This window comes from Dendrobium catenatum, unplaced genomic scaffold (genome assembly GCF_001605985.2).
Source record: "Dendrobium catenatum unplaced genomic scaffold, ASM160598v2 fragScaff_scaffold_54, whole genome shotgun sequence".
Classification (NCBI taxonomy): Eukaryota; Viridiplantae; Streptophyta; class Magnoliopsida; order Asparagales; family Orchidaceae; genus Dendrobium; species Dendrobium catenatum.
This window is the reverse complement of record NW_021318516.1, coordinates 1,698,966-1,726,665: the sequence shown is the minus strand read 5'-3', so window position 1 is coordinate 1,726,665 and position 27,700 is coordinate 1,698,966. Positions and strand designations below refer to the sequence as shown.

Sequence of the window (27,700 nt, the reverse complement as noted above, 5' to 3'; positions counted from 1 at the left end):
AATGTGTAAATGGATGAATTCAGTGGTTCAATTTTAGGATTGGATGTTAGTTTCATAAGTAGTGATGATTTGAGTGGCATGGTTGTAATTTTTCCCTTTTTTTGTAGGGATAGTTCCAATGAGTTATTTTGTATTGCTTTCAATTCTAGATGTTAGTTGATTGTGAACATGAATTAAAAGAAGTAATTTTTCTAGTGAGGGTTGGCTATAGTTTAGTAGGTTTAATCTGACTCGTCTACTACAGCATTCAAACAGAGTGCACGCATGATGTCATTTATGTTTCTAAAGTGCATATTAGTTCTCGTGTTATTGAAAACTGCATTTTCTCTGTTGTCTCTTTTGACATGCTGAGCTCTTCATTGTATTAGCTTTTTCCAGATTCTCGGGTGTGAATGTGCTATAAATTAAAATTACCACTAAAATTGTAGTGGCCAGACTCATGTCTTTCATCTTATTCTATTTACCATCCTTTTCCAGCTTGATGAGAGTTTGGAACAGTGGCCACATTTAAACGAATTGGTTCAATGCTATAAGGCTGATTGGATAAAAGATGAAAGCAAGTATGGACACTATGACAGCAGCGCATCCTTTTCATTTCAAAATCAGATATATGAAGGCATTGACACAGACATAGAGACAGGTGGTTGCATAATTTTGAACTCAATTTTTTTTATATTGTTATATTTTGAAATGAGAATATGTGATGAGGTTTTATTCATTTTCCTTTTCTTAGAAATGCGACTTGCTTGTGCAAGAGATTCCAAGGTTGATGATGTTACTGATGATGATGTCCCTAGCACCTCAGGAAGACCAATTTCAGAATCTGGTTCTTACTCATCTCGGTTGAAAGCTGCAAGTGTGGTACTTAATGAAGTTTTTTGTTGCGCACATGGACATTTCATTTAAAAAACAAAAGCATCAATTTCTCATGGCAAACTTTTTTTTTGCTTGATATTATTTAAACGAAATGAGCATATACTTGAAAAGGTTGGAGTAGCTCCAGTGGAAGATAAGATTAGAGAGAGTCGCCTTAGATGGTTTGGTCACATTAAATGGAGGCCTTCCTGACCCAATTAGGAAAGTTGAGGTATTAGATTTGACTTATGTTAAGAAAGGTAGAGGTAGACCTAAAAAGGCTTGGTTAGAAAATATTAGAAATGATATTTCTTTATTAGATTTAAATGAAAATTTGACTTTTAACAAGGCACAATGGAGAAAAAGGATTTATATAGCCGACCCCAGTCACCCCACATAGTGGGACAAAGGCTTGATGTTTTTGTTGTTGTTGCTGCTATTATTTATTGATTAAGGGTTGCATTAACAGTTGACTTTTTGGCTTGTGTGATTGCTACTTTTGTGTACTTGCTATTATTTATTGTTAAGGGTCGGAGTGACTTTTTTGGCTTGTGTTATTGTTTATTGGTCTTTGGAATGAATACATTGAAGCTATCTTCCTTCTGAGCGTTGCATGCTAAATTTTATATAATTTCTTGCCATTAGTTAGCTTGAAAACACTGCTTCCTTGTTGAGATTTGTTTAGTAATCCGTACTTCAGAATTTTCTACTGTTGTAGCATACCATGGGTAACTGCAGTACCTTGGGTGTTTACGTTTGGATTTTTATTTTTTGGTTTACATTGTTAAAATTCATAATAATCCATGCAGTCTTCTAAGTCAAATTTGACGCTCAAATGAGGCTTGAATATTTTTTTGGTTTAATCATTTTCTTACTTATTGATCTGAGTCTGTGGGCTCCGAAAAATTCCATTTTGTGTGATCCCGGCCTCTCTACGTCATCTGTTAATTTTCTTTTGAGTGTTTGTGTAACGACGACGATAGAGAGTTTTAACGAGATTAGGTTCCGAAGGAATTTTCAGAAGGCAGATTGAGTTTTAGATAAGGCACTACCCAGAGATTTCGCCCACATTTTTGTGAGGACTTTTTGATCTGAGTTCTGGTTTCCTATAGGCGCAAGCCCCTATAGTTAATTACCCCTCCCGATAATAGGAGAGAACTTTCGATTAAGGCTAGTTATTAAAAAAAGTTATATAAGTTATGAACCTACTATATAATAGCAATAGTTTTAGGGTTTAAATTTTAGATTTGGATTTTTATGATTTAGATTTTATCATCACAAACTTAAAACTGGTGGTGGGGGGAATGAATACGAGCCCGATCAAGATCCCATGGTTCTGTCGTCCCGAGCTGTCATAATCCCTAGTCTACTTAGTCAGAGGAGGTAGTCGACCCAACCTTACAGAAGGCACCTTGTCGGCAGCCATGGGTTGCTTCGTCCAAGAATACCTTGTAGACCTGGGTTGATGTTTGTCTAAGGGGATATATCTGAATCCACCTTAGCTTACAGAGGGCTTTATGCCTATCGAATATACCCTATGATTCATCGCTCAAGGCTTTGACGCCTTTAGGGAACATACGGGCTTTGGCCGTGATCGTAATATAATGGTGCCATTTTGCGGCAAAACCACCCGATCAGAGGGCACGTGCCACGTCCCTGTTGGCAAGAGACTATTTGAGGATGAATCAAAGTGATACACCCGACACACATTCGCTCTTTGTGAGCTGAGGTTAATTTTAATTTTATCACCCCCGACAAACGGTTGCGGGAGGTGGATGATTTTTAATTTTAATTTTAAAGTGATATATTTCATTTTAAGAATTTAAATTATTGTTTGATTTGAGATTTGACTCCTCCGGTTGAGATTTTCGATCAACACGGCCATCATCGGGGTGGCGATTAAAGTCACATGTATTTTTATACGATTTTGGGAGGTATTTTATACTTCAAGTCATGTCGACTCCAGTCCTTTTGAGGAGGAGGATGAAACTTGAATATTAGACCCGCGCATCATTCTCAAATCATGGAATTTGGGACTTAGATGTGACGATTGGAGCACATACGGGTTGTAGTATTTGACCATGCGCAGCATTCTCGACGATTTGAGTTTGTAACTTTAATAGTTCTGTCGGAGCACATGCAGGATGTATTTAATTCAATGGATCATATTTAATATATAGGAGGCATTTTAAAATATTTAAACATGATCCATTGCGCAAGTGATTTTACTTAGAAAATAGCCCAGGAACTTCATTTAAGGGCCTACGACGCCTTCTGTCCGCTTGTACACATGTTGCGGATCCGGTGGCGTGAACAAGAGTGAGATTACTTAGATATAATTAGTCAAATCACTAAGTAATCTAATCAGCTCAATTCACTATTTTATTTATCTCATATACTGACCTAATCCCTTTTATAATTCCAAGGCCAACATCATTAATAATTTAAGATCAACAAATTGACATTCCCTTTTAGTTGATCATTTATTTATATAATCTAGAATCCTCTCTCTCAATAGAGTTGCCATGCTTTAGGCATTTCTCAATAACATTAGAGAACCATTAAATGACATAATTTTCGTATCGCTCCTAAGCTGGGATATAAGTAGATTGTAAAATCTCACTCATAATATAAAAATTTTACAATTCAACAATACACAAATCATTGTGCAAGGCTTGGTTTATTCAAAGATCATCGTATTTTGAATTGCTTTTGTATATTGATTTCAAATCCACTTTAAACTTGTAGAATTAGTTTCCAATTTATAGTTATATATATTATTTTATAAAATAAAATGGGGGTCTAATCTTGTTTAAAATTTGGTCAAAATCTTTTGTTCAATCAAGCCCAAGTTCATTTAATTTTAAGTCCCTTGCTTTTACAGAAAATTTCGACAGCCTCCCGGCGTCCTCTCCCCGTTGCCGGGAGGTAATGAGTGGCTCGACTCGACCGGATCAAATCAACGGCGAGGAGATTAGGTCTTCAGAAGCTTTGATGATCACTGATTTTAGTTCGAAAGTTTGCCGATGCTTAGATGGAGATCGTAGTTGATTGCCAATTGAGATGATTGCTTGTTGTCGACTGATTATATCAATTGATTAAATAAAAGTTTAATTGAAATTAAATTTTAATTTAATAATTGATTAATTAATTAATTCCAAATTAATGCACATTCCTACAATTTTTTAAAATTTGGCTAAGTCCCAAAATTTTAAGGAAATTTCGGCAGCCTCCCGGCGTCCCCTCCCCGATGCCTGGAGTTAAGGGAGTGCTCGACTCGGCCGGAGCGAATCAACGGCGAGGAGATTTGGGAGAGCGAATCGATCCCATAAAAGAGTCTTCAAGTCTTCAAATATGCACGACCTGTTAATTTAAACAACTTAATTTAATTTTTTAAAAAATATTTTTAGTCCCCTCGAAAATCCGGCAGCCTTCCGGCGTCCCCTCCCCGATGCCGGGAGGTAAGAGAATGGCTCGACTCGAGAGGGCGTGGAAGAAGTCGTGGTTGGAGTCGGTCGGCGATGAAGACGGCTGGAGGTTGGAGGTCGACTTCGAAAACCAGAGCGGCGGATCGAGTTCGGTCGGAGGTTGCGTGCGGTTTCGACGTCAGAGGTATGTATTGAATCCCTTTCTCTTCCGTTGCTCTTTCCCTTTGTCTTCCTGTATTTCTGAGAGCGTTTCTGTGTGCGTGAGAGAGTACCGAATGAGAGGAGTCATATTGTGTCATGAGGAGCGGTTTCTGCCGAGAGGAGTGCGATCGTGGGAACGACGTGGGTGGTTGTGTCCGATCATGGGCAATTGTGGGATCGATCGTTGCTGAGGTGGACTTGGTCGGGTTTGTTGATTGGGTCCGGTTCTGTTTGCAGGTCAACAGAGTCATGGCACCCTCACCTTGTTCTTTTCATTCTCTTTTTGGGTCAGATTGCTGAATTTCTTTATGCTAATTTTCTTTTTCTTGATAAACATTTCTGTTTCAGCATTTTGGTGATTCTCCATTGCCAGCATATGAACCCACATTTGACTGGGAAAATGAAAGATTATTGATTTTCGGGCAAAGAACTCCTGAACCATTTCCAACTCAATGTGACAGGTCAACCAACTGGTGTTTTAAATTTCTAGATAATTCAGTTCCAGAGTTTCTTGTTCGATATGATAAATCTGTTATTGCCTCTTTGTTAGTCTTCGTTTCATTTTTTTTAATCCACTTCTTGATAATTATATATTCCTGTTCATTGATTGCAGTGGATTAAAGATCTCAGTGAAAGTATTATCACTATCATTCCAAGCAGGACTAACTGGTACATGTTCACCCTTTTAGTATAGACCAATTTTTTAGTTCTTCATTGTTGAAGTGCTTGCATAATTAAATTGTTGGCCGTGTATCTTTTAGAGCCTTTCTATGGTACCATATGCTTATACAACAAAGAGAGAAGAGAGAAATTGTCAGAGGACTTCTATTTTGATGTTATTCCAACAGAAATGCAGGAGGTAAGAAGTGATTATGAATGCATCTTAATATTTTTTCATTATTCCCTTTTATTCTCTTGGCTTGTTTGGTTGGTGGAAATTGAGGAAAACTAGTGGGGATGGATTTTCCTGGTCATTTTTTCCACAGAAAAATAGGCAGAAAGAAACTTGCAAAGAAATTTACATGATGGTAGCATTTTATCAATATTTCCCTTGTATTAGCTGTGAATTTGAAGATGGAAATCTACCCGGCAAGAGATCCTCACCTGCTTAATCACAAATCAATTTGTTCTGTTTATTCTCGACATTTTTGTGAGAGTAATATCCCACTTATTTCCCTCAGCACCCATGCTTCATTAATTTAATCTCTTCTATAAACTTAGTTTATTGATGCGACTCTACGGTCAAGGCTAATGACTAGCGAGGGAAGATATGTTTTTCTATGAAGCAAAACACCTTTGGAGAGGTTCGCAACATTATTTGTTTCTGAAACTCAAACACTATTAATTATAGGACGTCAGGCCTGCCATTCAGCACTTCTGGGGCGCCTGTTGGCACATGATGTATGTGTTGTGCTTATATTATAGCTATCATATCATTCCAATTATAGGGATTTTAATTTAACATATTTCATATCAAAGTCTTATGGCACAATGATGGATAAGATGTAAAGGTCTATTTGGATTATAAAGGAGGTGGCTTTTTATTTTTAATATTAGTGAACTATATGTATTTTAAATGTCATGCTCAACCCATCTCTGTGCCCATGAACCACAATTATTTTCCATTTTTTGCTATTTTTCTCCCTATTTCCGTTTACCATATTTCTCTTAATATTCCTTATAACTAATATCAATATTAAGGATAAAATCAGGGCCACTGCTTCTATGTTGATTTGGTCTGTCTTACTAGCTTTATGAATCTTATGCCATTTTCCTATCGTAATATTAAGCTTGAATTTGTATGGCATTTCAAATTCCTGTCAGGTATAGCGGTGATTTCTTCATTTTTCTTTTTTAGGCAACCATTTCTTCAGATCGGAGAGGTTTTTTTTCTTTAGACGCTCCGTCAGCCTCAGTTTGCCTGCTGATTCAGCTTGAAAAACCTGCTACAGAAGAAGGTGGTGTTACTTCATCTGTTTATTCTCGCAAAGAACCTGTAAGTAATGATGCATTTTCCTTCAAATTGCCAGAGATGGCATTGGGATACTTATTTGATAACTTTTTGTATTTTTTATGATTATCTTTTAAATGTAAAGAGATTGAGGGCATGGCTTGAAATATGATTTTGCTGAATCATTAATGCGATACTAATCTTGAATCCATTGTGATGTCAGCATTTTCACACTCATTACTGAAGGTCTCTTACATTCTAGTGTCTGATTCATATATTTAGGTTTGCATGGATGGGCAGTGGCATCTCACGTTTTCTTATTATGGCATGATAGATAAACTTGACTGAAAAAGAAAAGCAGAAGCTGCAAGTTTGGTCTCGGATTATGCCCTACAGGGAGTGTTTTGCTTGGGCTGTTGTTCCACTGTTTGAGAACCATAACACTGTGTCTGGGGGTGGTGCTGCTTCTCCTGGCAGTCCCCTTGCTCCCAGTATTTCAGGCTCAAGCTTCCAAGATGGTGTTGGCGAACCTGTTGCAAAAACACCTTATGATGGGAAGCTTACCCAGGGCCCCACTGGGAGCTCAGTTATTGTGGAGATATCAAATTTAAATAAGGTCAAAGAGAGCTATACTGAGGACACACTTCAGGTAACATTTTTAACTCATCTTCTGATTTGCTGCTTATGTTTCTAATTGTTTTTTTTTTTCAATCAGTTCCTTTTATATAATTGAACTTTTTGAGTTTACTTGATCCATACTTGAAAATCAATCTTTCCTGATACCTTTTCGGTTTTATACCAGTTGTTTTCAAAGGTTGAAAGGGAAAAAAGGAGCAACTTAAAATGGAATTACTCATATATAAAGCCCTACATAGTTTATGCCTTCTGATTTTTTCCGTTCTGATCTAATATGTTCCAAGTTTTGCTGGTCCCAACTTGAAGTGACCAAATGTTTATGCTATTTTCTACTGCTAAATGATAATATTGTTTACTGTTTATAATCCTTGTAATATTGCAGTGATAAAAAGGCATAAAAAACTTATTGCTTTCTGTGAAGATAATCTCAACAAGAATGAAGTGTAACCGTATCAGGGTATACATATGTAGTTCTTTGAATGTATATAAGAACACTTATAATTTCTGACATGACCTCTTTTTTTTCTACATAATTGTTTCTTAACAGGTCACTTTTCAATTGACTCCAAACGTTTACTTATGAATTAATCATAAATTTATTTCTATGAATCATTGAACTAGCATTATAACTGCATTAAGCAAGAAAAGGTTGGCGAAAACATTGTTGTAACCTTCATGATTGTTTCGTATTTGAACAGTATGATACATGTGATGCAACCAAAAGTTCCCCAAACAAGTAGGAAACCCTTGGTCACAAAAAGAAACAAAGAAAAGACTAAACTAAGTCTCCACGACAAATTGGAGACCACAACATAACTTTTGTAAAACAAAACATTACTTTGATAATTTGAAATGACATTACAATGACAAATACAAACTTATAACATAAAAGACATACAACTTTATAAAAATAAAAACACCTAAAGTTGCTGCATTCCTTAAGAAGAAAGATAAGTGGCGTCGAACTTGCGGAGAGATGAAAGAGGGAAGAAGCCGAGACAAAAGAGAGGACAAGCTTGCAAGCTTTCCTAGGAGAAGAGAGGAATGGAACAAGCTCGCAAGCTTTTCCAAGAAAAACCCTTAGGTTTTTAGATCCAAAAATACCATTATGACACTCTTTTTTTATTACATAACATCACATATATATAGGATAAAAGGGAAGCCAAACAACCACCATAAACACTAATTAACCCATTAAATTTTGGGAACTAGAAGGCCAAAAAGTTCAGTCCAGAAACATCACCCAAACAGCCATAAAGGAGGGTCTGCATTCATTCCAAAATAGCTCCCAAAAAGGCCACACAGAAACCAGGAAAAAATAGCCATGGGACAGCCAGTCAGGGGAGGAATCGAAGGGGCAGCATAGGGAACCGGGACAGCAGCCAGGGGAGAAACCGAAGGGGCACAAAGGGGACCGGAACTAGCAACCAGGGAATCAGAACCAGCAGCCCAGGGATCGAAACCAGTAGCCTAGGAAATGGGGCAGTAGCTAAGGAACCGGAACATGCAATTAAAGGGGGAGGAATCAGCCATGGGAAGGAGAGCTAGGTGGGGGAACCAAAGGGACAACAAATGGTTGAAATGAACCTCAATTTATGAGCTGAAAAGGTTCTCTACTAGACATTAATGAGCTGATTCTAATAGAGGACTTAGAGCTCTCTAAAATTATAATTCAAAATGTTTTGACCCCCCTTTGCCTACATCAACATGCAATTCTAAATTGTGGCCCTGATGCTAGACTTTGTTTAGGTCCTGTTGAGCTTGAATCAGGATGTTGAACCCACAACCTGATGATCAGATGAGCCTATTATGTAAATTCAATTTTGGTGATTACAAATGTGGTATGAAATGTGGTCTAATGGCTATTTGATATTTTTCCAAATATATAGGAAAAGTCACGAGTGCTAATTTTTACGCATATAACAATCATTTTGAGAATAAGAATATTCTTTTGTTTTTCATATGTAAGAGAAAAATGAAAAAGAAATCAAATCGAGTAGGCATCTAAAGAAATCAACATTGCAAAATAAATATTTTCCTATGTGCATTAAAGTGTATTTATCTTTATATTTTTTTAAGTAATTAAAAGATATTTCAAAGTTATTATATATATAGCCCCAAACTCCTTTTGAAAATGTTAAATGCATTTAATTTGCAAAGACGCTAGAAAGAAAAACAAATAAAAAAATATAATTATTTCATCTTCGGGGTTTATGGGTCTCCTCAAACCTTAACTTTACTCTATAAATTGACAATATTTTTTTTTATTGATTTTGATTTATTAATGCCGCCTCCCCCCCCCAAAACGGTTTATGGGCCTCATTTAACCCTTAATGAGCCTTAGTTAAGTTTTGCATGTATCCATTAACCTGATTTGTCAATAATTAGCTAATTCAGCCTAGCTGTTGGAGGATTAGTTGGATTCCCGTCAGGCTCTTTGTTAGTTGTTGTTGGTAGTGCCTAAAGCTCTGTTTTAGAGATTACATTTCATTACCCTATTTAAGATCAGAATTTTCAAATCTAATAAAAAATCAATAAAGATTTTCTTGTAAAATCAAGTTCTTTGAAGGAAATTACTATGATTAGATTGCTTGCTCAACCAAGATTGCTTTGACTTTTGATTTCAACCTTTTTGTTTCTTCATGCACTTTAATCAACTTGTAAGTTTGTTCAGTTATGCTTTTAGATTTCAAATTTTTGTAATTGCAATCTTGCTTTAGAGAAGATTTAAAGTTGGTGTCGTAGGTCAGGGCACCTTTCTTCTTAATGAAATGTTTTAAGGGTTTCACCACCCACACCAAGCGAAGGATAGTTGCTCAAATAGAGGAACTGTGGGCTTTGAGATGCATTGAGGTGTGTGAATGTAGGGTTTGTTGACTTGAACCGCTTAAAAATCGATTCTCTTGATTTTCTACATTTATATTTCCTTCTTATGGTACTTTTTTTGGGGAATTTCTTATGGTACTTGTATGATAATGTGGTTCTTGATAGGGTGTAAATGAGCCAAGCTAGATCATGAGCCGGCTCAAACTTGAATCGCTAATGAGCTCGCGAGTTGAGCTTATCGAGCCAAGAGCTCCAACTCAAATTTGAGCTCGACTTTGAGTTTGATTAAACTCAGCTTGTCGACTCACAAGCCAGTTTAAATAGATTAAATATTATTTTTTTTCAGGTGCAGTAAAATTAAAAAATATTTTTTAAAATATTAAATATTAGTTGTCAATTAAAAGAGAAGCATAATATTAAGTTAAGTGTTGCAGAGATGAGGATGCTTGGGTGGATGAGTGGCTTGACCCTAGAGATAGAATACAAAATGAGCATATACGTGAAAAGGTTGGAGTAGCTCCAGTGGAGGATAAGATTAGAGAGAGTCGCCTTAGATGGTTTGGTCACATTAAACGGAGGCTTTCTGATAACCCGGTTAGGAAAGTTGAGGTATTAGATTTGACTTATTTTAAGAAAGGTAGAGATAGACCTAAAAAGACTTGGGTAGAAAATATTAGAAATGATCTTTCTTTGTTAGATTTAAATGAGACTTTGACTTTTAACCGGGCACAATGGCGAAAAAAGGATTCATGTAGCCGACCCCACATAGTGGGACAAAAGCTTGATGTTGTTATTGTTGTATATATTTAATAATAACTTTTAAAGTTCAGTAGAACATAACAGTTTTTTTTTTTTAAAAGCTCTATCAAATTAATTATGCTGTACTTTGTCAGCTTTTACAAGAAAAAAAAAGCTGTACACAAGTTCCTAAGTTCCTTCTCCTTGAAGCACGCTCCACTTGTGATCTCCACAACTCCATTGCGGTCCATGAGTTCATTCGACGAAGCAAAAATCTGGCCAACTGTATATCGAGTCGAGCTCTCGAGCTTGAGTAGGAATGCTCGAGCCAAGTTCGAGCTTGCCTTGACTTAAGCTCGACTCGAGTCGTCTACACCCCTAGTTCTTGATCTTAATTTATTATTTTTAATCCAATGATATTTTCCTTCAGATCTATTATTTTGTGGAATAAAGTTTATTGATTTAATTTTTGAAATATTCAATCCATCCTTGCTTGGCATGTGTTAATTATCACTTTGTATCAATGATATTATCATATAGATCATCCTTTACCATATAACTTGGGGATTTTATTTGCATCTGTCCTCTCAATCCATTTTTGAATCTAATTTTCATGTACTTGATAAATATTATACGGCATCTTAATAGATGCTTATTTGGCTTAATTCATTTGATATTTGGGTTCCTATTATAGTTCTTACTCATTTTTTTGCGTTAGCACTTTGTTGTCTTTGTTGTTGATCATTCTCAGATCACATGGGTGTATTTGCAAAAATAGCTATGAAGTCTTGTTTGTTTTTCCTACTTTTTGCCAACAAATAAAATTTTAATTTTCTATTATGATTAAAATTCTCCAAACTGATAATGTTCTTGAATATATGTAGTCTCAATTCGCTCATTTTATGCTCACAGTGAAAGTATCCATCAAACCTCTTTTATATATAGAATGGGGTTGTTGAACATAAACATCATGTTCTTTTTGATATAATTTTGTATCTTGATGTTTCATATGAATGTTGCTCGTTAATTTTAATGTGAATCTACTTTGATTGCATGTTGTAATATTAATCATATTTTGTCCATTACTCTTGTTGAATTCAAGTTGGATGGTTGAAGTGGAGGAATCCATCGGGCTTGTTGTGTGATAGAAAAGCATCCCCCAAACTTAAGGGAAAATTCTATAAGATGTTGGTGAGACTGCAATGTTTTATTGCGCAGAATACTGGCCATTAAAAGAGAAGCACAAAATTATGTTAAGTATTGCAGAGATGAGGATGCTTAGGTGGATGAGTGGCTTTACTCTTAGAGATAACATATGAAACAAGCATATACATGAAAGGTTGGAGTTGCTCGGTGGTAGATAATATTAGAGAGAGTCTCCTTAGATGCTTCACATAAATGTCGGCCTTTCGATGACTCGGTTATGAGAGTAGATGTATTAGATTTGGCTTATGTCAAGAAAGGTAGAGGTAGACCTAAAAAGACTTGGTTAAAAAATATTAGAAATGATATTTCTTTATTAGTTTTAAATGAGAATTTGACTCTTAACAGGACACAACGGAGAAAAATGATTCATGTAGCTGGCCCCATGTAGTGGGTAAAGGCTTGATGTTGTTTTTTGTTGTACTCTTGTTGATGTCACCCTGCTTTACTCTTTATCTTGGGTAGCCTCCTTTTCTCTCCAACTTAGGGTTTTTGGTTATGTTTATATTGACAATGGTGATAAACCCTATCTTGAGGCAATTTGATGTTTCTTTTTTGGGATACTTTCATTTTTAGAAAGGCTATCATTGATTTGAATCAACCATGGTTTAAAATTGCGGAATATGAGGCTCTCCTTGAGGCCCGCCTTTACGCAATTCCAGTAAAAAACGCCTCGATGCTTACGCCTCAAATTTTTTTATGAGGCTTACGCCTCAACTTGGTTGAGGCCCGCCTCGCCTCACTGGCATGAGGCTTACGCCTCACGCTATATATATTAAAACTTACATAAATATTGAAGTAAATGCCCGACATTGAACTCTATAGGAGAGGAGGAAGAGGAGAGAGCAGTTCATCATAATGATGATTCAAATGAAGAACCCCTTATTGATGACAGTGCTGATGACTTATGAGTTCTTATGTGATATGTCATTGCTATTTATTTTTTAAAATTTGAATTATATGTTAATGAAAAGAATACTGGGATTTGGAAAAGATAGAATTTTTAGTTGAACTATATTTCATGTTGTCTTATTATTGGGATATTTTGATTTCACTTCATATCTTATGTTTTTTTATGTTTTATATTATTCACTTATTAATATATAAAAAATTTATCATTTTATGTTTACGCAATCTTTTGATTTTGAGGCTTACGCCTCGCCTAACGAATGAAAAACGTCTCAATACCCGAATACGCAATTTTAAACATTGGAATCAACTACTAGACACACATTTATATTAAAAAATGTTATGAGTCCTCCTCACCCTATTATTCTTCATTACCTTTCTCTAAACTATTATCTCTTCTTATTCCTCTTCTTCAGAAGAATCTATACCTATTAGGGGTTAGTTGTTTTGGTTTGCTTGGTTCATATAGATTAGCAAAACCAGTTGGTTCCAGTTTAAAATTTAGAAAATCAATTCGATCAAACAATTTTCTAAATGAATTGAATTTAGATCAATTCAATGCGGTTTTGTATGAATCAAAATTAAATTAATCTGATCCCTATTAACCTAAAATAGGTTGTATTAAGAAGAATACCAAGTAATCTTTGCTGAAGTTTATTGTTTTGTGATGTGGAATTAATAATATTCACATTCATCTTTATGTTACTTGTTTATTGTTAATTATTTATTTATAATTCATGAGCTTTTTTTTATTTATATTAGAATAAATAAATATAATTTGATTTTTGATTTGATCAGTTTTTATAAAATAAAAATCAAACAAAAATCAGTAAGCAAAGAAAATCAAAATTGCAACTAATAACTAAACAAATGTTTGAGCAACCGAACTGAATCAACCAAATTAGATTTGCTTGTTTAATTTTTGGTTTTAACCAAATAATGCACATCCCTAATACTTGTACCCTCAACTTTAAAGGTACCTCCAAAATAACACTTTCATCCACATTGTATCACCTGGTTGAACATCCGCCTTTTTCGTTTTCCTATTGCTATTCAAAAAAGCAAATAATAGTGTTCTGATCATTTTATTCAGTCTTATATGTTCTTTGATCATTTTCAACTTGCCATCTACATTTTGCTCTATATTTATCATCAATTTATATTCCTAGGACATACCAGGAGGCATTGTAAGATTTCTAGTGGAAATAAGCTGTGAATATTGAAATAGCCGATTTACTAAATCAAAATACATGGGTTATGGTTCCCCTTTCTCACATTAAACTAGTTTACTATGGATGTATTTATGCATTTAATTTCACCCTGATGACTTTATTGACAAATATAAAGCACGGTAGATCACCAAGAGGTTTGACTCAAGTTTGTGGGATCGACTAATTTAACTCATTCTATCCAGTTGTTAGGTTCAACTCAGTCTTGTTTTTTTTCTTGTCACTATCAATAAAGATTGGCCATGTCTGCAAATCGATACGAGTAATGCATTCTGATACGCCTTAGGTTTCACAAATTAGGGTTTGCCCTAATTTTCCTTCAAGATGAAATTTCTCCTCCAAATCCAAGAAAAAAACAACACAAGAGGGATGAGAGGAAGAACAAGAACATTTGCATTCAAAATCCAAGAGAAACAAGATACAATTTGTCCACTTCGAGAAGGACAAGGTCTCCCACTACAAACCCTAGAAAAACAAGAGAAAGAAACTAAGAGGCTAAGTCCTCCACCAGTAGGGAATGTTGCTCAGGGGTCTACTAAAGTTTATAAGCTCAGCAAGGACATCTATAGGCTTAAGCAAAGGCCTCGGGCTTGGTTAAATGTGCTCTGCGAAGTTCTTGTTGAGGTTGACCTATATAGTAGCACAAAGGATCACTGTACTTTTGTTTGACACACTTCATCCGGCTATGCCATCTTGGCAATTCATGCTATTGATATTCGACTTATATGTAGTTATCAAAAAGTGATTAGTGAATAAAATCCTATTTGCAATTGTGCTATCTGGGTCATCCCAAATTCTTGTGTAGTTGGATTTTCTTAGAGTTTTTGTGTTTATTTCCTTATTATAAATATAATCAGGTTCCTCTGCAAAATAATTCTTAGAAATCCGATTTTCTTTCATCAGCTCTAAATTTTCTTTCTCATTGGTAAGTTATAAGGTTCTATTGTGCAGCTTTTTCTTGGTCTGAGGTAAAACATCCGCTTCAATCCCTTGCTTCAGCTACTGTTTTATTTATATATATATATAATCTCTTTCAGGACCCAAAAAGAAAGCTGCACAAGCCTGTCAAGGGTGCATTGAGGTTGGAGGTTGGAAGGTTTCGTGCAGACCATATTGATTTGGACAATCTTTCTGAAGATGGAAGTTCCACCAACGATTTAAATGATGTTGGTGAAAGTGTCGGACCAAGCGGAAAACACCCCAATGATGGTTCTGATGGTCATCGAAATGGGAGTCTAAAGCTTAATGGTGTTGATAGGAGAAAACAGCACAGGTCTGCTCTGCAAATGACCAGAGGATGTGGCCTTCATAACTGTAATGATGAAGTGGTAGGTGTTGGATTTATTTTATTAATGACATCACCTTTTTAAATCTGGTTTCATTTATATTTTTTTGGTCAGTTACACAAATGATGCTGATCCCAGAAGATTTGTTGGGATTCTGTTCTTAGTTGCTGCTGTGAGGCTATTGTTGATGATAAATAAAACGAGTCACAAGTGATTCTACATAACTTAATTGAAAATTAAAATTTCTTATTAAAAGCTAATTCAGACAAGAAGCTTAAATACAGGATGTTTTACTGATATCCCATTAATGGTTGGCTAGGTTGCTCTCCATTCATTCTTAAGCTTTTATTCATGGTTAACATAGATGCTGGAAGCTTAATAATGCTTCCATTTTATGTTCAAAAGATTAATTCAACTCACATACTGAAACTTATTCTGCAATTTGACTTACAGTAGGACCAATTTAAGCTTCTTCTTCAGGTAGCCTCCATCAATGACCTTTATTGTGACAGTAATTGTATATTTTTTGATGCTTTGGCAGTTTGAAGCATTTGATTTCAGGGTGATGTTAAAAAGTGAGCCATTCACACAACTTGTTCATTGTCTCTATCTATATCCATTGACGGTCAGTTTCAGTCGCAAAAGGAACTTGTTCATTAGGGTGGAGATGAAGAAAGATGACGGGGACATTCGCAAACAACCCATTGAGGTCTGTCTTCTGGAATATTGAACCCTTGTGTTTTTGTCCCTGTAGTTTTCATGATGCGTAATTGTGTTCTATTCATATCCTCAGGCAATGTATACAAGGGGTCCTGGTTTGGGACTTCAAAAATGGGCCAATACACAGGTGGCTGTTGGTGCCAGAATGGCATCCTTCCATGATGAGATTAAAATTTGTCTACCTGCTCTTTTGACACCTCAACACCATCTTCTATTCACCTTTTTTCATATTGACCTCCAAACAAAATTAGAAGCTCCTAAACCTGTGGGTATTAAATATACCAGCTAGATTTGCTGTATCAGTATTTATTCAATCTCACATGACATTATCTGATGTTCCGTTTACCTTTTGCAGGTAGTTGTAGGATATGCCGTGCTTCCTTTATCCACTCCAGCTCAGTACGTGCTTATGGATTTGTTAAGTTGATATTAATTGAATCATCCACTGTATTTTATGCATACAGTGGAGTATTTATATCTTTGATGTGATATTGTTCTTCCTTGGTGTATGAGTACATGATTATGTACTGGGGAATTTAAAGTTTCTTTTTACAGGTTGCATATGGACATATCTTTGCCAGTAATGAGGGAGTTGGGTCACAATTATTTGCAAGATGCTGGGAAGGTATAATTATATTTTCACTAGTTTGCATGTGTTCTTGTTCCTTGTTAGGCGTTGAGCTTCATTCAATAGAAAGAAAAAAAGTATACTCAGACTCTTTGGATGATATTGTAGGAGAGATTGGATTATTTGGAAGATGGTAAGAGTATCTTCAAACTTCGTTTAAGGCTTTGCTCTACACTATTTCCAGTCAATGAAAGAATAAGAGATTTTTTCCTTGAGTATGACCGACATATCCTTCGCACAAGTCCTCCTTGGGGTTCAGAACTACTTGAGGTACAAAATGAAGTGCAACATTTTACCGTTGATCCGTGCTGCTGTTGGTTGGGTGCGGTCTAATTATTTTGGTTTTAAAAGTTACTGGCTTCTATCTGTGGTCTATCAACCGCTCATTTATTTGAAAGAATTACAGCAATTTGTTTTCTGTTGCTATCTGTCATAGTTGAGTAGATCTGAATCATACTTTATGATTTTTGTTTTCCATCTAATTATCATATTATGCTGTATGAAGGTGAACCAATATCTTTTTTCCTTGGCGAGCTTCAGCATATTTATTTGAAAGAATTACAGCAATTTGTTTTCTGTTGCTAGCTGTCATAGTTGAGTAGATCTGAATCATACTTTATGATTTTTGTTTTCCATCTAATTATCATATTAGGCAGTATGAAGGTGAACCAATATCTTTTTTCCTTGGCGAGCTTCAGCATATTTGTTTGAAGTTAGTTTTTAATTCAGTTTTATATTTCCTGCTATGCCAGGTCCCCTTTTTCAACACACACACACACACACTCTCTCTCTCTCTCTCTGTTTTTAAAAAAATTATTTTTGTTGCTATCCCTTGATTCTATTGGAAATGTTGCATGTGCAGCATCCTGGATACGTGTATTTCTATTCTTTTTAATCCCGTTATTGGGGAACTAATATGGTTGAATGGAATTTTGCTTTGATCAAGTAAGAAATAGAATCCATCTATGCAGGCTATTAATAGTTTGAAGAATGTGGAATCATCTGCCTTGTTACAGTTTCTCCAACCTATCCTCAATATGCTTTTGAATCTGATTGGTGATGGTGGTGAGACCCTTCAGGTGAAAATGAGTTGCTTATTTTCTTTTAGATTCATCATCAAGTCAATATCATGTGGAATATAATTTTTTTATTTCATTAGCATAAATATTTTTAGAAACTAAATACTCACTCGGAAATTCTTCAATTTACTTTAAATACCGAACATATTTTACTGTTCTTTCGGACTTTTTTTATTTAAGTTTTATCTTCAGTTGATTACTTATGTTTTCGTTGTTCTCCTTCATATTCCTTGTAGGTTGCAGCATTTAGGGCTATGGTTAATATTTTGACCAGGTAAGCTTTTAAGAACTATAGTTTTATTCATCGCAGTGATCATATGACAATTCAAGCTTCGTTTGGGACAACTTTCTTACTGCTTCCTAAAGCAGCTTTTTATTTTCCAAAATTTCTTGAACTATAAATTTTGTACTAGAAAGTTAATTTAGAAAACAATAAGAAATATGTTAAAAAAAAATTCTTATTCTACTAATTGCTACATTACTCTTAAGATGTAGCATTTCACATGTGAAGATGAATGATGTGTATATTTGCCTCTATACATTTATGAAAAAAATTTGAAAATATCTCTATATAGATAGAAAATTAATTTTTTCTACTAATAAAAGGATTTGAACAAAAGAATTTGAATCAAGCGTTATTTCATTATAAATATTCAAATCTAGTAATAAAGCTACTCCGATCCATGTATCGAGAAGTAGATAAAAAGAGAAATTTTCGATGCTCTTTAAAATCAACATGATATCAGAACACAAATTTTGATTACTTGTCTCTCCTATGCCCTAGAAGGCATGAAGGATTAAGCATGGTTTTGAAAATTGGATTGGCCGGTTTGACCGATTCAACGATGAACCGGTCATATGGCCGGTTCGGTCTGTCTTAAAAACTTGTCCAGCATTAAACCGATGTGAATCGGTTTGAATCGCCGGTTCAACTGGCCAACCGTTGATCGGTCTAGGTTTTTAAGAATCAGCCGATTTGATTGATATTCTATTTAAATAATTAAATTAATTAATTAATAGAAAATCTTTAATTAGGACTAATAGGTTTGATCGGTTCAACTGTGAATCGTCATATGGCCGGTTCGGTCTGTCTTAAAAATCGGTCCAACATTAAACCAGCTTGAACCAATTTGAATTGTCGGTTCAACAGACAAAACACTGAATTTGTCCCGGTTTTTAAGAACCGGTCGATTCAATTGATATCCTATTTAAATAATTATTTGTGTTAAGTTCTGCTTAAAATCATCTCTAAACTTTATGTATAAATTGATCGTAACTTTTATTCCAATTTGTCAGAGTTTTGTGCAATTGACGCCTGTTCTGTAAACTATAACAACGGGGAACCAAATTTATTGGTTCATTTTTCTGATATGTATTTTTGACTTTCATTATGTTTTGTCAATTACTTTGTTATTATGTAGGGTACAGCAAGAGTCATCTGATGGGACTGAAAGGAACCGGTTTCTTGTGAATTACGTTGACTACACCTTTGATGACTTTGGTGGCCAACAAGCTTCGGTTTATCCAGGTTTATGTACAGTATGGGGAAGCCTGGCACGCAGTAAGGTTAGATGCAGATTGAACTCATTAACAAGCACCATTTTCCATTGTATTGGTTGCTAGTGGTATTAATACTGCAGTTGATATCCATTACCTTTTCATGGAATTCTCACTTGGTTTCATGTATACTTCAATTAATGAACTCTGCATTATGCATCATTAGTTCAGGATTTTATATTTTAGATTGTTAATATTTGTACCTTTGATCTGTAGAAATATCATTGTATATGCTAGATTCAACATACTAGTTTAGACATTTTTTTATTTTAATTAGAAAAAAAAAACGGAGAGCTACATCATGCTTTGTAAATTTCATCATTGGCGTGTGTTTGGTTTTCCTTTTTCAGGATATTGATATTTTAATTTAATTGGTAATATAATTTTGTGTGCAGGCTAAGGGGTACAGGGTTGGACCAGTTTATGATGATGTTTTGGCGATGGCTTGGTTCTTCCTGGAGCTTATTGTCAAGTCAATGGCATTAGAACAAAACAACATTCATTCAAACAGTCTTCCTCTAGGTATTTTTATTGTGGTTTATTTACCAGTTAATTATCATTCATTGGGTTTGTCTTTATCAGTTTATGATCATAATCTAGAATCCAATTTTCATTTCATGCATGTTTGCTCATATTATTTTTCGTAATGCATGTTTGTTTGTATTCTTTTTTCCATTTGAATGTTCCTAGTCTATATTTGCATCTGCAATATGTTTTTTCTTGACAGAAGGCTGGGGAGACCTCTACACATTTAGAGGAAAAAAAAAAGAAATTGTACTGGAGCATGATTACAGAGAAAAGAAATAAAGAACATCTTGAAAAAATTGAAAGATCAAACTGTAATATAAAAAAAAAATCTGCATCTTATTTAGTGTATTGATATCTCTCTTCTTCTTGATAATGTGAAGAGCCTTCTTCTGTAACTAGTATCCATTCAAAAATAAGTTTGTGATATAATGTCGAGCCAGATGAACTTTTTCCTTTCTATTTTTTTTTTAATTAAAAAAATATCTGTTATTCCTCTCGTTTTAAATATTCCACAAGACTGATAAGAAGAAAATATCTCAAATTTCCCCAGTCATTTTTGACATATATCCTAGGTAAAATATTGGCTTTCCGATGACTTTGTTAAGAGAGTAGATGTATTAGATCTGGTCTATGTTAAGAAAGGTAGATGCAGACCTAAAAAGACTATTAGAAATGATTAAAAATGAACTTTTTTATTAAATTTAAATGATAGTTTGTTTCTTAATTGGACATAATGGAGAAAAATAATTCATATAGCTGGCCCCAACGTAGTGGGATAAAAACTTCTTGTTTTAATATCTCTACAAGAGAAAAATTCATTTCTAAACAAATTACATATTTCTTTAACAACTCATAGATATTGTTATTTCCCTCAAATTATAATGATAGAACTACACCTGAAGAAAGGATGAGAATCATCTTTTGATTGATAATTGCACATCACACAAGTTATAGAATTGCTGAGGCCCATATGATGAACATATATTTTGTTAGGAACCCTGTACATATGAATAATCCAACTGAAAAGCAATTTTTAACGGGCCAAAGTCCTCTCCAAAATCCAGTTGGAAGGAGTATGAATGGCTCCAGGTGCATGGAAAGAGTAGTAAGAGCTAACCAAGTAGTGTCCATTTAGGTTTGACCATCTGTTTAGGTGAATCAATATTTGAATTAAGATTAATCCTATCCAATCATAATAGATGTTAGAAACTTTATTAAAAGATGGTTTGGAATAATGCCTTCAATTGAATTTTTTAACTAATGTTAGAAATTGAGAATGCACCAAGCAAATTGCGATTCCATCCTAATTTGAAGAGATGGTGATATCAAGTTGTTGAAGGCTTATCATGAATCAGTTTGTCCTTTAATAATTTAAGACTTTCACCATTTTGAATGTTCTAAGAAATCTAAAAGAAGAAAGGAGAAGTTTTTCTCACCCCTACAATGAATTGGTACATTTACCCATCCAAAAGTTAAGAGGGGAAGATTGGTCATATACTTATAACTAGCAAAGGAATTGAGACCAATGTGAATCGATTTTCAAATCCATTTAGAGATTAGGGAAATGTTCATGGTTCTATGGTCTTTTTCTTCATCATCGACTTTCCAATAAAACTCCTGATAGGTTGCATCGATATGGATACGGCGACACGGATACGGCACGATACGGATACGGGACACGTCAATTCTTAAAAGTATAGGATACAGATACGGCGTGGATATGACATTATAATATATAAATCATACATAAAAAATAAGAAAGTAATCAAAGCTTAATATTTGAAATGACAAAAAAATTGAATTGGTCTCTGATAGACCATCATTAGACCCAATTCCTATGTCACTAAAACTCATTATCCTACGAAGGATCGACACAAATTAAACCACATGAATTTGAAACATAAAAATTTTTAAGTAAAAGTGTAGATATGTCGCAGATATGCGGGGGTCCAAGGGGGCGCTTCCCCTTGGCGGGGTTCGACCTGAATGATATATAGAGTTGTTTTCAAGCTTTCTCTAGCTTCTCGGTGCCGCTTGGTATCATTCGGTACCCCTCGGTACCGAGCAGTATCGAGCATTGATACTGAGCATGGTACCGAGCATCGCAGAGAGGTACCGAGCGGTACCGGGTTCCGGTACCTTTTTTTTCTTTTTTTTTAATAGGACATGCATGTCCGATACGTGTGTCTGGTCAAATTTAAATAATATTTTAATTGGACACGGCAAAGCCGTATCCGACACATATCCGTGCCATATCGGAGGCGTATCCATATCTGACACGTGTCCGATATAATATGGCTCGTAAATAGGAGTATCCGTGCTACATAGCTCCTGATGATACCTATTTTATTAATAACCCATTTTAGCTTGCAAAGGAAGGAGAAGGGGGATAGACTTCACATATGCAATTTGCTGATACAAATACAAATTGCTTTTTTTTTTTATCCGGATATCTTAACTGAGCTGTTGTGCCTCTCGAATAGCTAGCTTGCCAACTTACTAATGTGCTCACAAGCACTTAGCTTTGTTTGGCATTGATGTCTTCTACTAAGCTATGTTCTATGAAGCGGGGAGGGTTAACAGAGAATGAATATTTCATTCATAATATTTTGAATTTTATCAGTGGCTTTTTTTAGGCTGAATGCTACATATTGTTCATATGTAATTGTAAAAGTCTTTCTGTTTAATTTGTTGAAAATTTCCAGACTACATGTCAAATTTTAAAAAGCAATCTCTTTGTACAAGTGATTTAATTTATCTTCCTGTCAGGAATAAGATATCAAATCTATTTTAAAACTTTTTTAGTGGTTGATAGTTTATAACCAATTTTGATTTTTCTTCTTTGTAAGGTTTGTTAAATGCCTAAAATATTGTAATACTCCATGGTGTATTTGCTTTTCTATTTCATTTATGTAGTAATTCATTACTTTCTGTTTATAATGACCAAATCATTCAAAAACTTCAAATGTTTGATGTGTTCGTTTATAAAAGTATAAAACATTAAGACATCGTTCATGTAAATTATTATATATTTATAGAGAAAATTATCAAAATTGTTGATGAGGACATCGGAGATCAACGGCTACGATTTTTTTTAGTTATTTATTTATATGTTTTTGTACTAGTTTATTTTATATTGTTGTTTTTCCCTTTATACCCTTATGGGTGGTCATGTAGTATGCTTGTACGTTTCACATCAATTGTCCCTTGACTATTTATGAAATTAGTCCCGGGGACTATTTTCGTTCTTTAAAGGGACTATTTTGGTTCCTCTTTAAAGATTTGAGGGATCAACATTATTCTTTAATATAGTTGGAGATAATTTCGATCCTTCATAAAAATCAATGAATCATTTTGATCCTTTATAATAGAGAATGAAGATTTCATTCATAATGTTTTGATTTTTATTAGGTTGTGTTTTAAACTGATTGATATATAGAGTCCATATGTATTGTAAAATCTATTTTATAATGGTCTCTTCTTTAATTGGAATTTGCCAATATCTAGACTTGAGGTTAATTTTTGAAAAAATAAGCTCCTTCGTACAAGCGATTTAATATATCTTTCTTGTTTGGATAAAAATTTCAATATATTTTAAACCCTATTTAGTTGTTGATGACTAATAGCCAATCTTGATATCAAATCCATTTTATCTTCTTTCTCAGTATTATTAAACACAAAAATGTTATAGAACTCCTTGGGGAATATGATTTTGAAATTATTTTTTAAGTAGAATTCATACCAGTAGATTCTATTTTTATTATTACATAATTTCATGTAGAAAAGGGTAGAATATCTTTCAAAGGAAAGAAATTTGTAGGTATAACAATATAATTTTTAGACATTGATGTTTTAAATAGTTATATTTAATAATCATCTTATTCCCATTTGTAGAGGTTAAGTTTTGGTAAGTTGGTTTTCCTTGCAAAATATTTAGAAGGCTTAATATATTCTGGCTGCACCCCTGCATCTGATGCTGTTTAAATTTTTAACTATATAACCTTGATTATTAATTAGATTAAATGCAATAAATTTTTTATGCTTATTAACCTTTTTAAGAGTTTTAAGTATTTTAATTTAACTAATTGTTCTTCATTTTGAGAATTTAACTCACGTGTTATTTGATCTATTGGACCTTCTAAATTATGTTTTTAATGAATAATTCATTGATTTATACTTGAATGCTCTTTTTAAAATTGTAAAATTTCTTAATTCAAATTATTGATTTCACTTTAAAATCAATAATAATTATGGTTATTTTACATTGTTAATTAAATTAACTCGTTCATAAGTCTTTTATTTACTTCTTTCATACTATAAGCCTGTATTTTTTTTTCTTTTCTTTATCTATGAGAATATTTATTTATTTATTTTGTTTAGTTTAACGTTGAAAAAAAATCCTAAAGTAGTCTTCAACTGTATGTGTGTTGTTAATCTTGGCTAGATATCACATTTCTGCCATTTTAGTTTCCCGGTTATACAAATTCTTCCCAAATGACCCCTTAGTTAGAAATTGACGAAAATTGGAATACAAACTTATTCTTAATTTAGTCCATAGACTATAGAAAATTGATCGCAATTTGGTTTCTAAGGGACTATTCGAGATCAATTTTGTATAATTGAATGACTAAATTGGAGTGACGTAATATTTAAATTGACCACATATAAATAGGCAATAGATTATTTTGGGATATTTTCTTTTTAAATTCGGATACTTAAGCTAAAATTTTCATTAAATCTTCTTTTTTGGCTACCGGTTAGGGAATATAAAATATTCATTTCTATAATGACTTTATAATAAGTAGTCTGTGAACAATTTCATAGCAATCATTACCAAATTTTGAGCCCAATAGGTTTCAGATAATTTAAATTGTCTGTTTTACTAAAATTTGATTCAAAATGAATTAAGCAGATTTCATTAGAGTTTGAATTAATCTTCATCAATATCTAGTTCATTTAACTTTTGTTGAACTATGCTCGTATTTTCATAATGCCCCTATTTACCACATTTATAACTTATATCTTCCCCCTTGTTCTCAGGACTCAGAAAACGCTTTTTCTTTTTTATCATATGTATTCTACCATTTTTTTTTCTTCATCTTTTTTTAGAAAGAAGTTTCATTTTTGATTTCCTTTCTGTCATTAAGATTAGGAGTAATTTAATGGACAAATTGTTCTCAAAATTCACCTGATTGTGCATTATGCAAGTTTTCCACTTTTGATATTTTATGTAATTTTAAATCATTACAGATGTTAAAACTTTCTTCAATGCAAAGATTAATTAGTTTGCCATAAGTATAATTTTCATATGGAATGAATATGTTACGCCGGCCCGGGAGGGGCTGGCTAGACCGGTCCAGCCTGGACCAGTCTGGGTCTACACCCGCCGGAAGAAGCACGGGAGAGGGGGGCGGAAGTCCAAGGGGGGCCCACGTGGGCTTAATGCAAGGGTGGGAGGGAAAAATTTTGAATGGAAGGGTTGTTTAGATATTTTGTATTTCTCTATAATTGTTAATTAGGGGATTAGGAGGGAAAGAGGGATTATCTGGAATTGGAATGAGATTTGAGATCTAGTGTTTGGGTTCTTGGGCTCTAAGCTTTTGCTAGAGATTTTGGAGAGATTTCCTTCCTCTCGAATTGAAGGAAAATTGTATCTTCCTTTGTGTTTGTGTTGTTATTTTGAATCGAAGCTTTCTTTGGTGTTCTCTTCTTCATCCTTATTGTTTTCGGCATCGTAACCTTTTTGTTCACTGTTTTTGCCGATTCTTGGTAGGATTGCTTGCGAACTCAAGTATTACCCCTGGGGTTAGTTGCGAACTCAAGTATTTCCTATTAAATTGGTATTAGAGCATTGTCTTTGGACCATTGGCGGCTGAAATTCAGAAATTTCAGCAAGGAATCTTCTTCCGCAAGAGATCCTCTCGGCAACCTTGGGAGTGAAGATGGCCGAAAGGAAAGTAGAAGTTTTGGAGGGTGAAATCGGTCAACTGAAGACCGATTTGGAATAAAGAACCAATGAATTTCAAAACCAATTTGCATCCATCCATGAAAAGATGGATGGGAGGTTCACTGCATTGGAAGAAATGATGAAGAAGATGTTAGAGGGCAAACCAAATCCGATGACATCGGAGGCAAGGGAAGCACCTGCGAGAATGGGAGATGCGGAAACCCGAACCCATTTATGGGAGGGAAAATACGAAAGTGGAGATCCTTGAGGGGAATGATGGGATGCCTCTGCTAGAACCACTTTCTAGGGAGGAGATGAGCAGGGGCTATGAGAAGAAGGGTGCTGAATTTTTTGGGAGAAGGAATGAATTTTACCATCGAGGTGCTGAGGAGGAAAGGAGGAGGAGAGAATATGAGGAAGGGCATGGGTACGATCGACATAGGGAATATCGTGACTACTGGGGAGCTTTTCCCCCTCAAGGAATGGGAGGTTATGGAGGAGTTAGAGGACACGGGGGAGACCCGAGGGTGAGGAAATTGAAGATGCCCATCTTTGAGGGCGTGGACGCCCATGGCTGGATCTACAAGGTGGAGCGGTACTTTGCGGTCAATGGGTTGACAGAGGAGGAGAAACTGACAGTTGCAGGATTGTGTTTGGAAGGGAAAGCGTTAGCGTGGTACCAATGGCGGGACATGAGGCGGCCCATTCGAAGCTGGAGGGAGTTCAAGGACTGTTTACTAGAGCGTTTCCGAACCATTAGGGGAGGAGACTTCTACGAGCAGTTCTTTGCCCTGACACAGGAAGGGACAGTGGCAGATTACCGTGTCTGGTTTGAGTATCTAGCGAACAGGCTATATTGTCTTTATGAGATTGTGCTGGAGGGGAACTTTATGAAGGGGCTGAAACCGGAGATCAGAGCAGCCGTCAGGGTGATGAGACCACGTGACTTGGGGGAGGCTATGGAGTTGGCACAACTGGTGGAGGACTAGAAGCATTTGGAGAGGGGGGCTCGTGGCAGTTGTACTGGGGGATCCTATAGGATGACGACTACTTTCCTAGCTCCCAAAGGAGCTGCACCGGGAGGTTCGCGAGAAGTGCCAAAGGAGAAGACAGGAGGAGGGGGGCCTGGAGGAACTTTTAAGAAACTGACGGAGATGGAGATCCAGGAGAAGCGGGCTAAGGGGTTGTGCTTCAGATGCGATGAGAAGTACATGCCAGGGCATAGGTGTAAGGACTAAACTCTTCAGGTTCTCACTATCTGTGATGACGAAAAAACTGAGGAGGAAGGTGAGAGCGAGAGGGTGGAGGAAGAAGAAGAGAAGCTACATCTAGACGTAGCTAAAGTCTTCCTAAACTCTGTGGTGGGATTCACACCAAATCACACTATGAAGGTGAAGGGGGAAATAGGGGATCAGGAGGTTGTGGTGTTGATCGATAGTGGGGCCACACACAATTTCATCTCTAACCAGATTGCACATATGTTAGGGGTGAAATTAGTGGACACGGGAGGATATGGAGTGATGATGGGCACGGGGAATGTGGAGATGGGGAGAGGAGTTTGCAGGGGAGTGGTATTGTCCATTCAAGGGATCCAAGTGAGGGAGGATTTTCTTCCCTTAGAGTTGGGGAGTACCAATGTCATCCTGTGGATGAAATGGCTTCAGACTTTAGGGGAGACCAAAGTCAATTGGGGCGCTCTGAGGATGAAATTGATGGTGGAAGGACAGAGGATGATGATCCAGGGTGATGCAAGGCTATCTAGGGCAGGATATCTCTCAAATCCATGATCAGATCCATACAAGAGGTGGATATTTAGTGGAGCTGCAACGCTTGGAGAGGGTCAGTGTGGGGGAAGAGGGAGACATTCTACTGGTGGTGCAACCACTCATACAACAGTTCAAAGAGGTATTCCAACCACCACAAGGCTTGCCACCACCCAGAGAGCAGGAGCACTCCATCCTTCTGAAGGACGGGGTGTC

The 27,700-nt window shown here is 35.4% G+C and overlaps 1 protein-coding gene across 2 annotated transcripts in view; it reads left to right on the top strand.

Moving 5' to 3' along the window:
* Positions 1–27,700, top strand: part of LOC110108680 (guanine nucleotide exchange factor SPIKE 1) — an 80,561-nt gene that overhangs the window by 7,340 nt on the left and 45,521 nt on the right. The window contains exons 3-19 of one of the 2 annotated variants that reach the window (XM_020839434.2): positions 478–640; positions 734–861; positions 4,833–4,945; positions 5,098–5,153; positions 5,246–5,343; positions 6,343–6,480; positions 6,770–7,084; positions 15,014–15,304; positions 15,804–15,971; positions 16,056–16,247; positions 16,338–16,381; positions 16,538–16,607; positions 16,719–16,880; positions 17,582–17,689; positions 17,926–17,963; positions 19,111–19,255; positions 19,642–19,768. In XM_020839434.2, coding sequence (XP_020695093.1) covers positions 478–640; positions 734–861; positions 4,833–4,945; positions 5,098–5,153; positions 5,246–5,343; positions 6,343–6,480; positions 6,770–7,084; positions 15,014–15,304; positions 15,804–15,971; positions 16,056–16,247; positions 16,338–16,381; positions 16,538–16,607; positions 16,719–16,880; positions 17,582–17,689; positions 17,926–17,963; positions 19,111–19,255; positions 19,642–19,768 — 2,356 coding nt within the window. Of the gene's footprint in view, positions 1–477; positions 641–733; positions 862–4,832; positions 4,946–5,097; positions 5,154–5,245; positions 5,344–6,342; positions 6,481–6,717; positions 7,085–15,013; positions 15,305–15,803; positions 15,972–16,055; positions 16,248–16,337; positions 16,382–16,537; positions 16,608–16,718; positions 16,881–17,581; positions 17,690–17,925; positions 17,964–19,110; positions 19,256–19,641; positions 19,769–27,700 lie in introns of those variants that run through there. The other variant, XM_028694776.1, reaches the window with a different exon arrangement.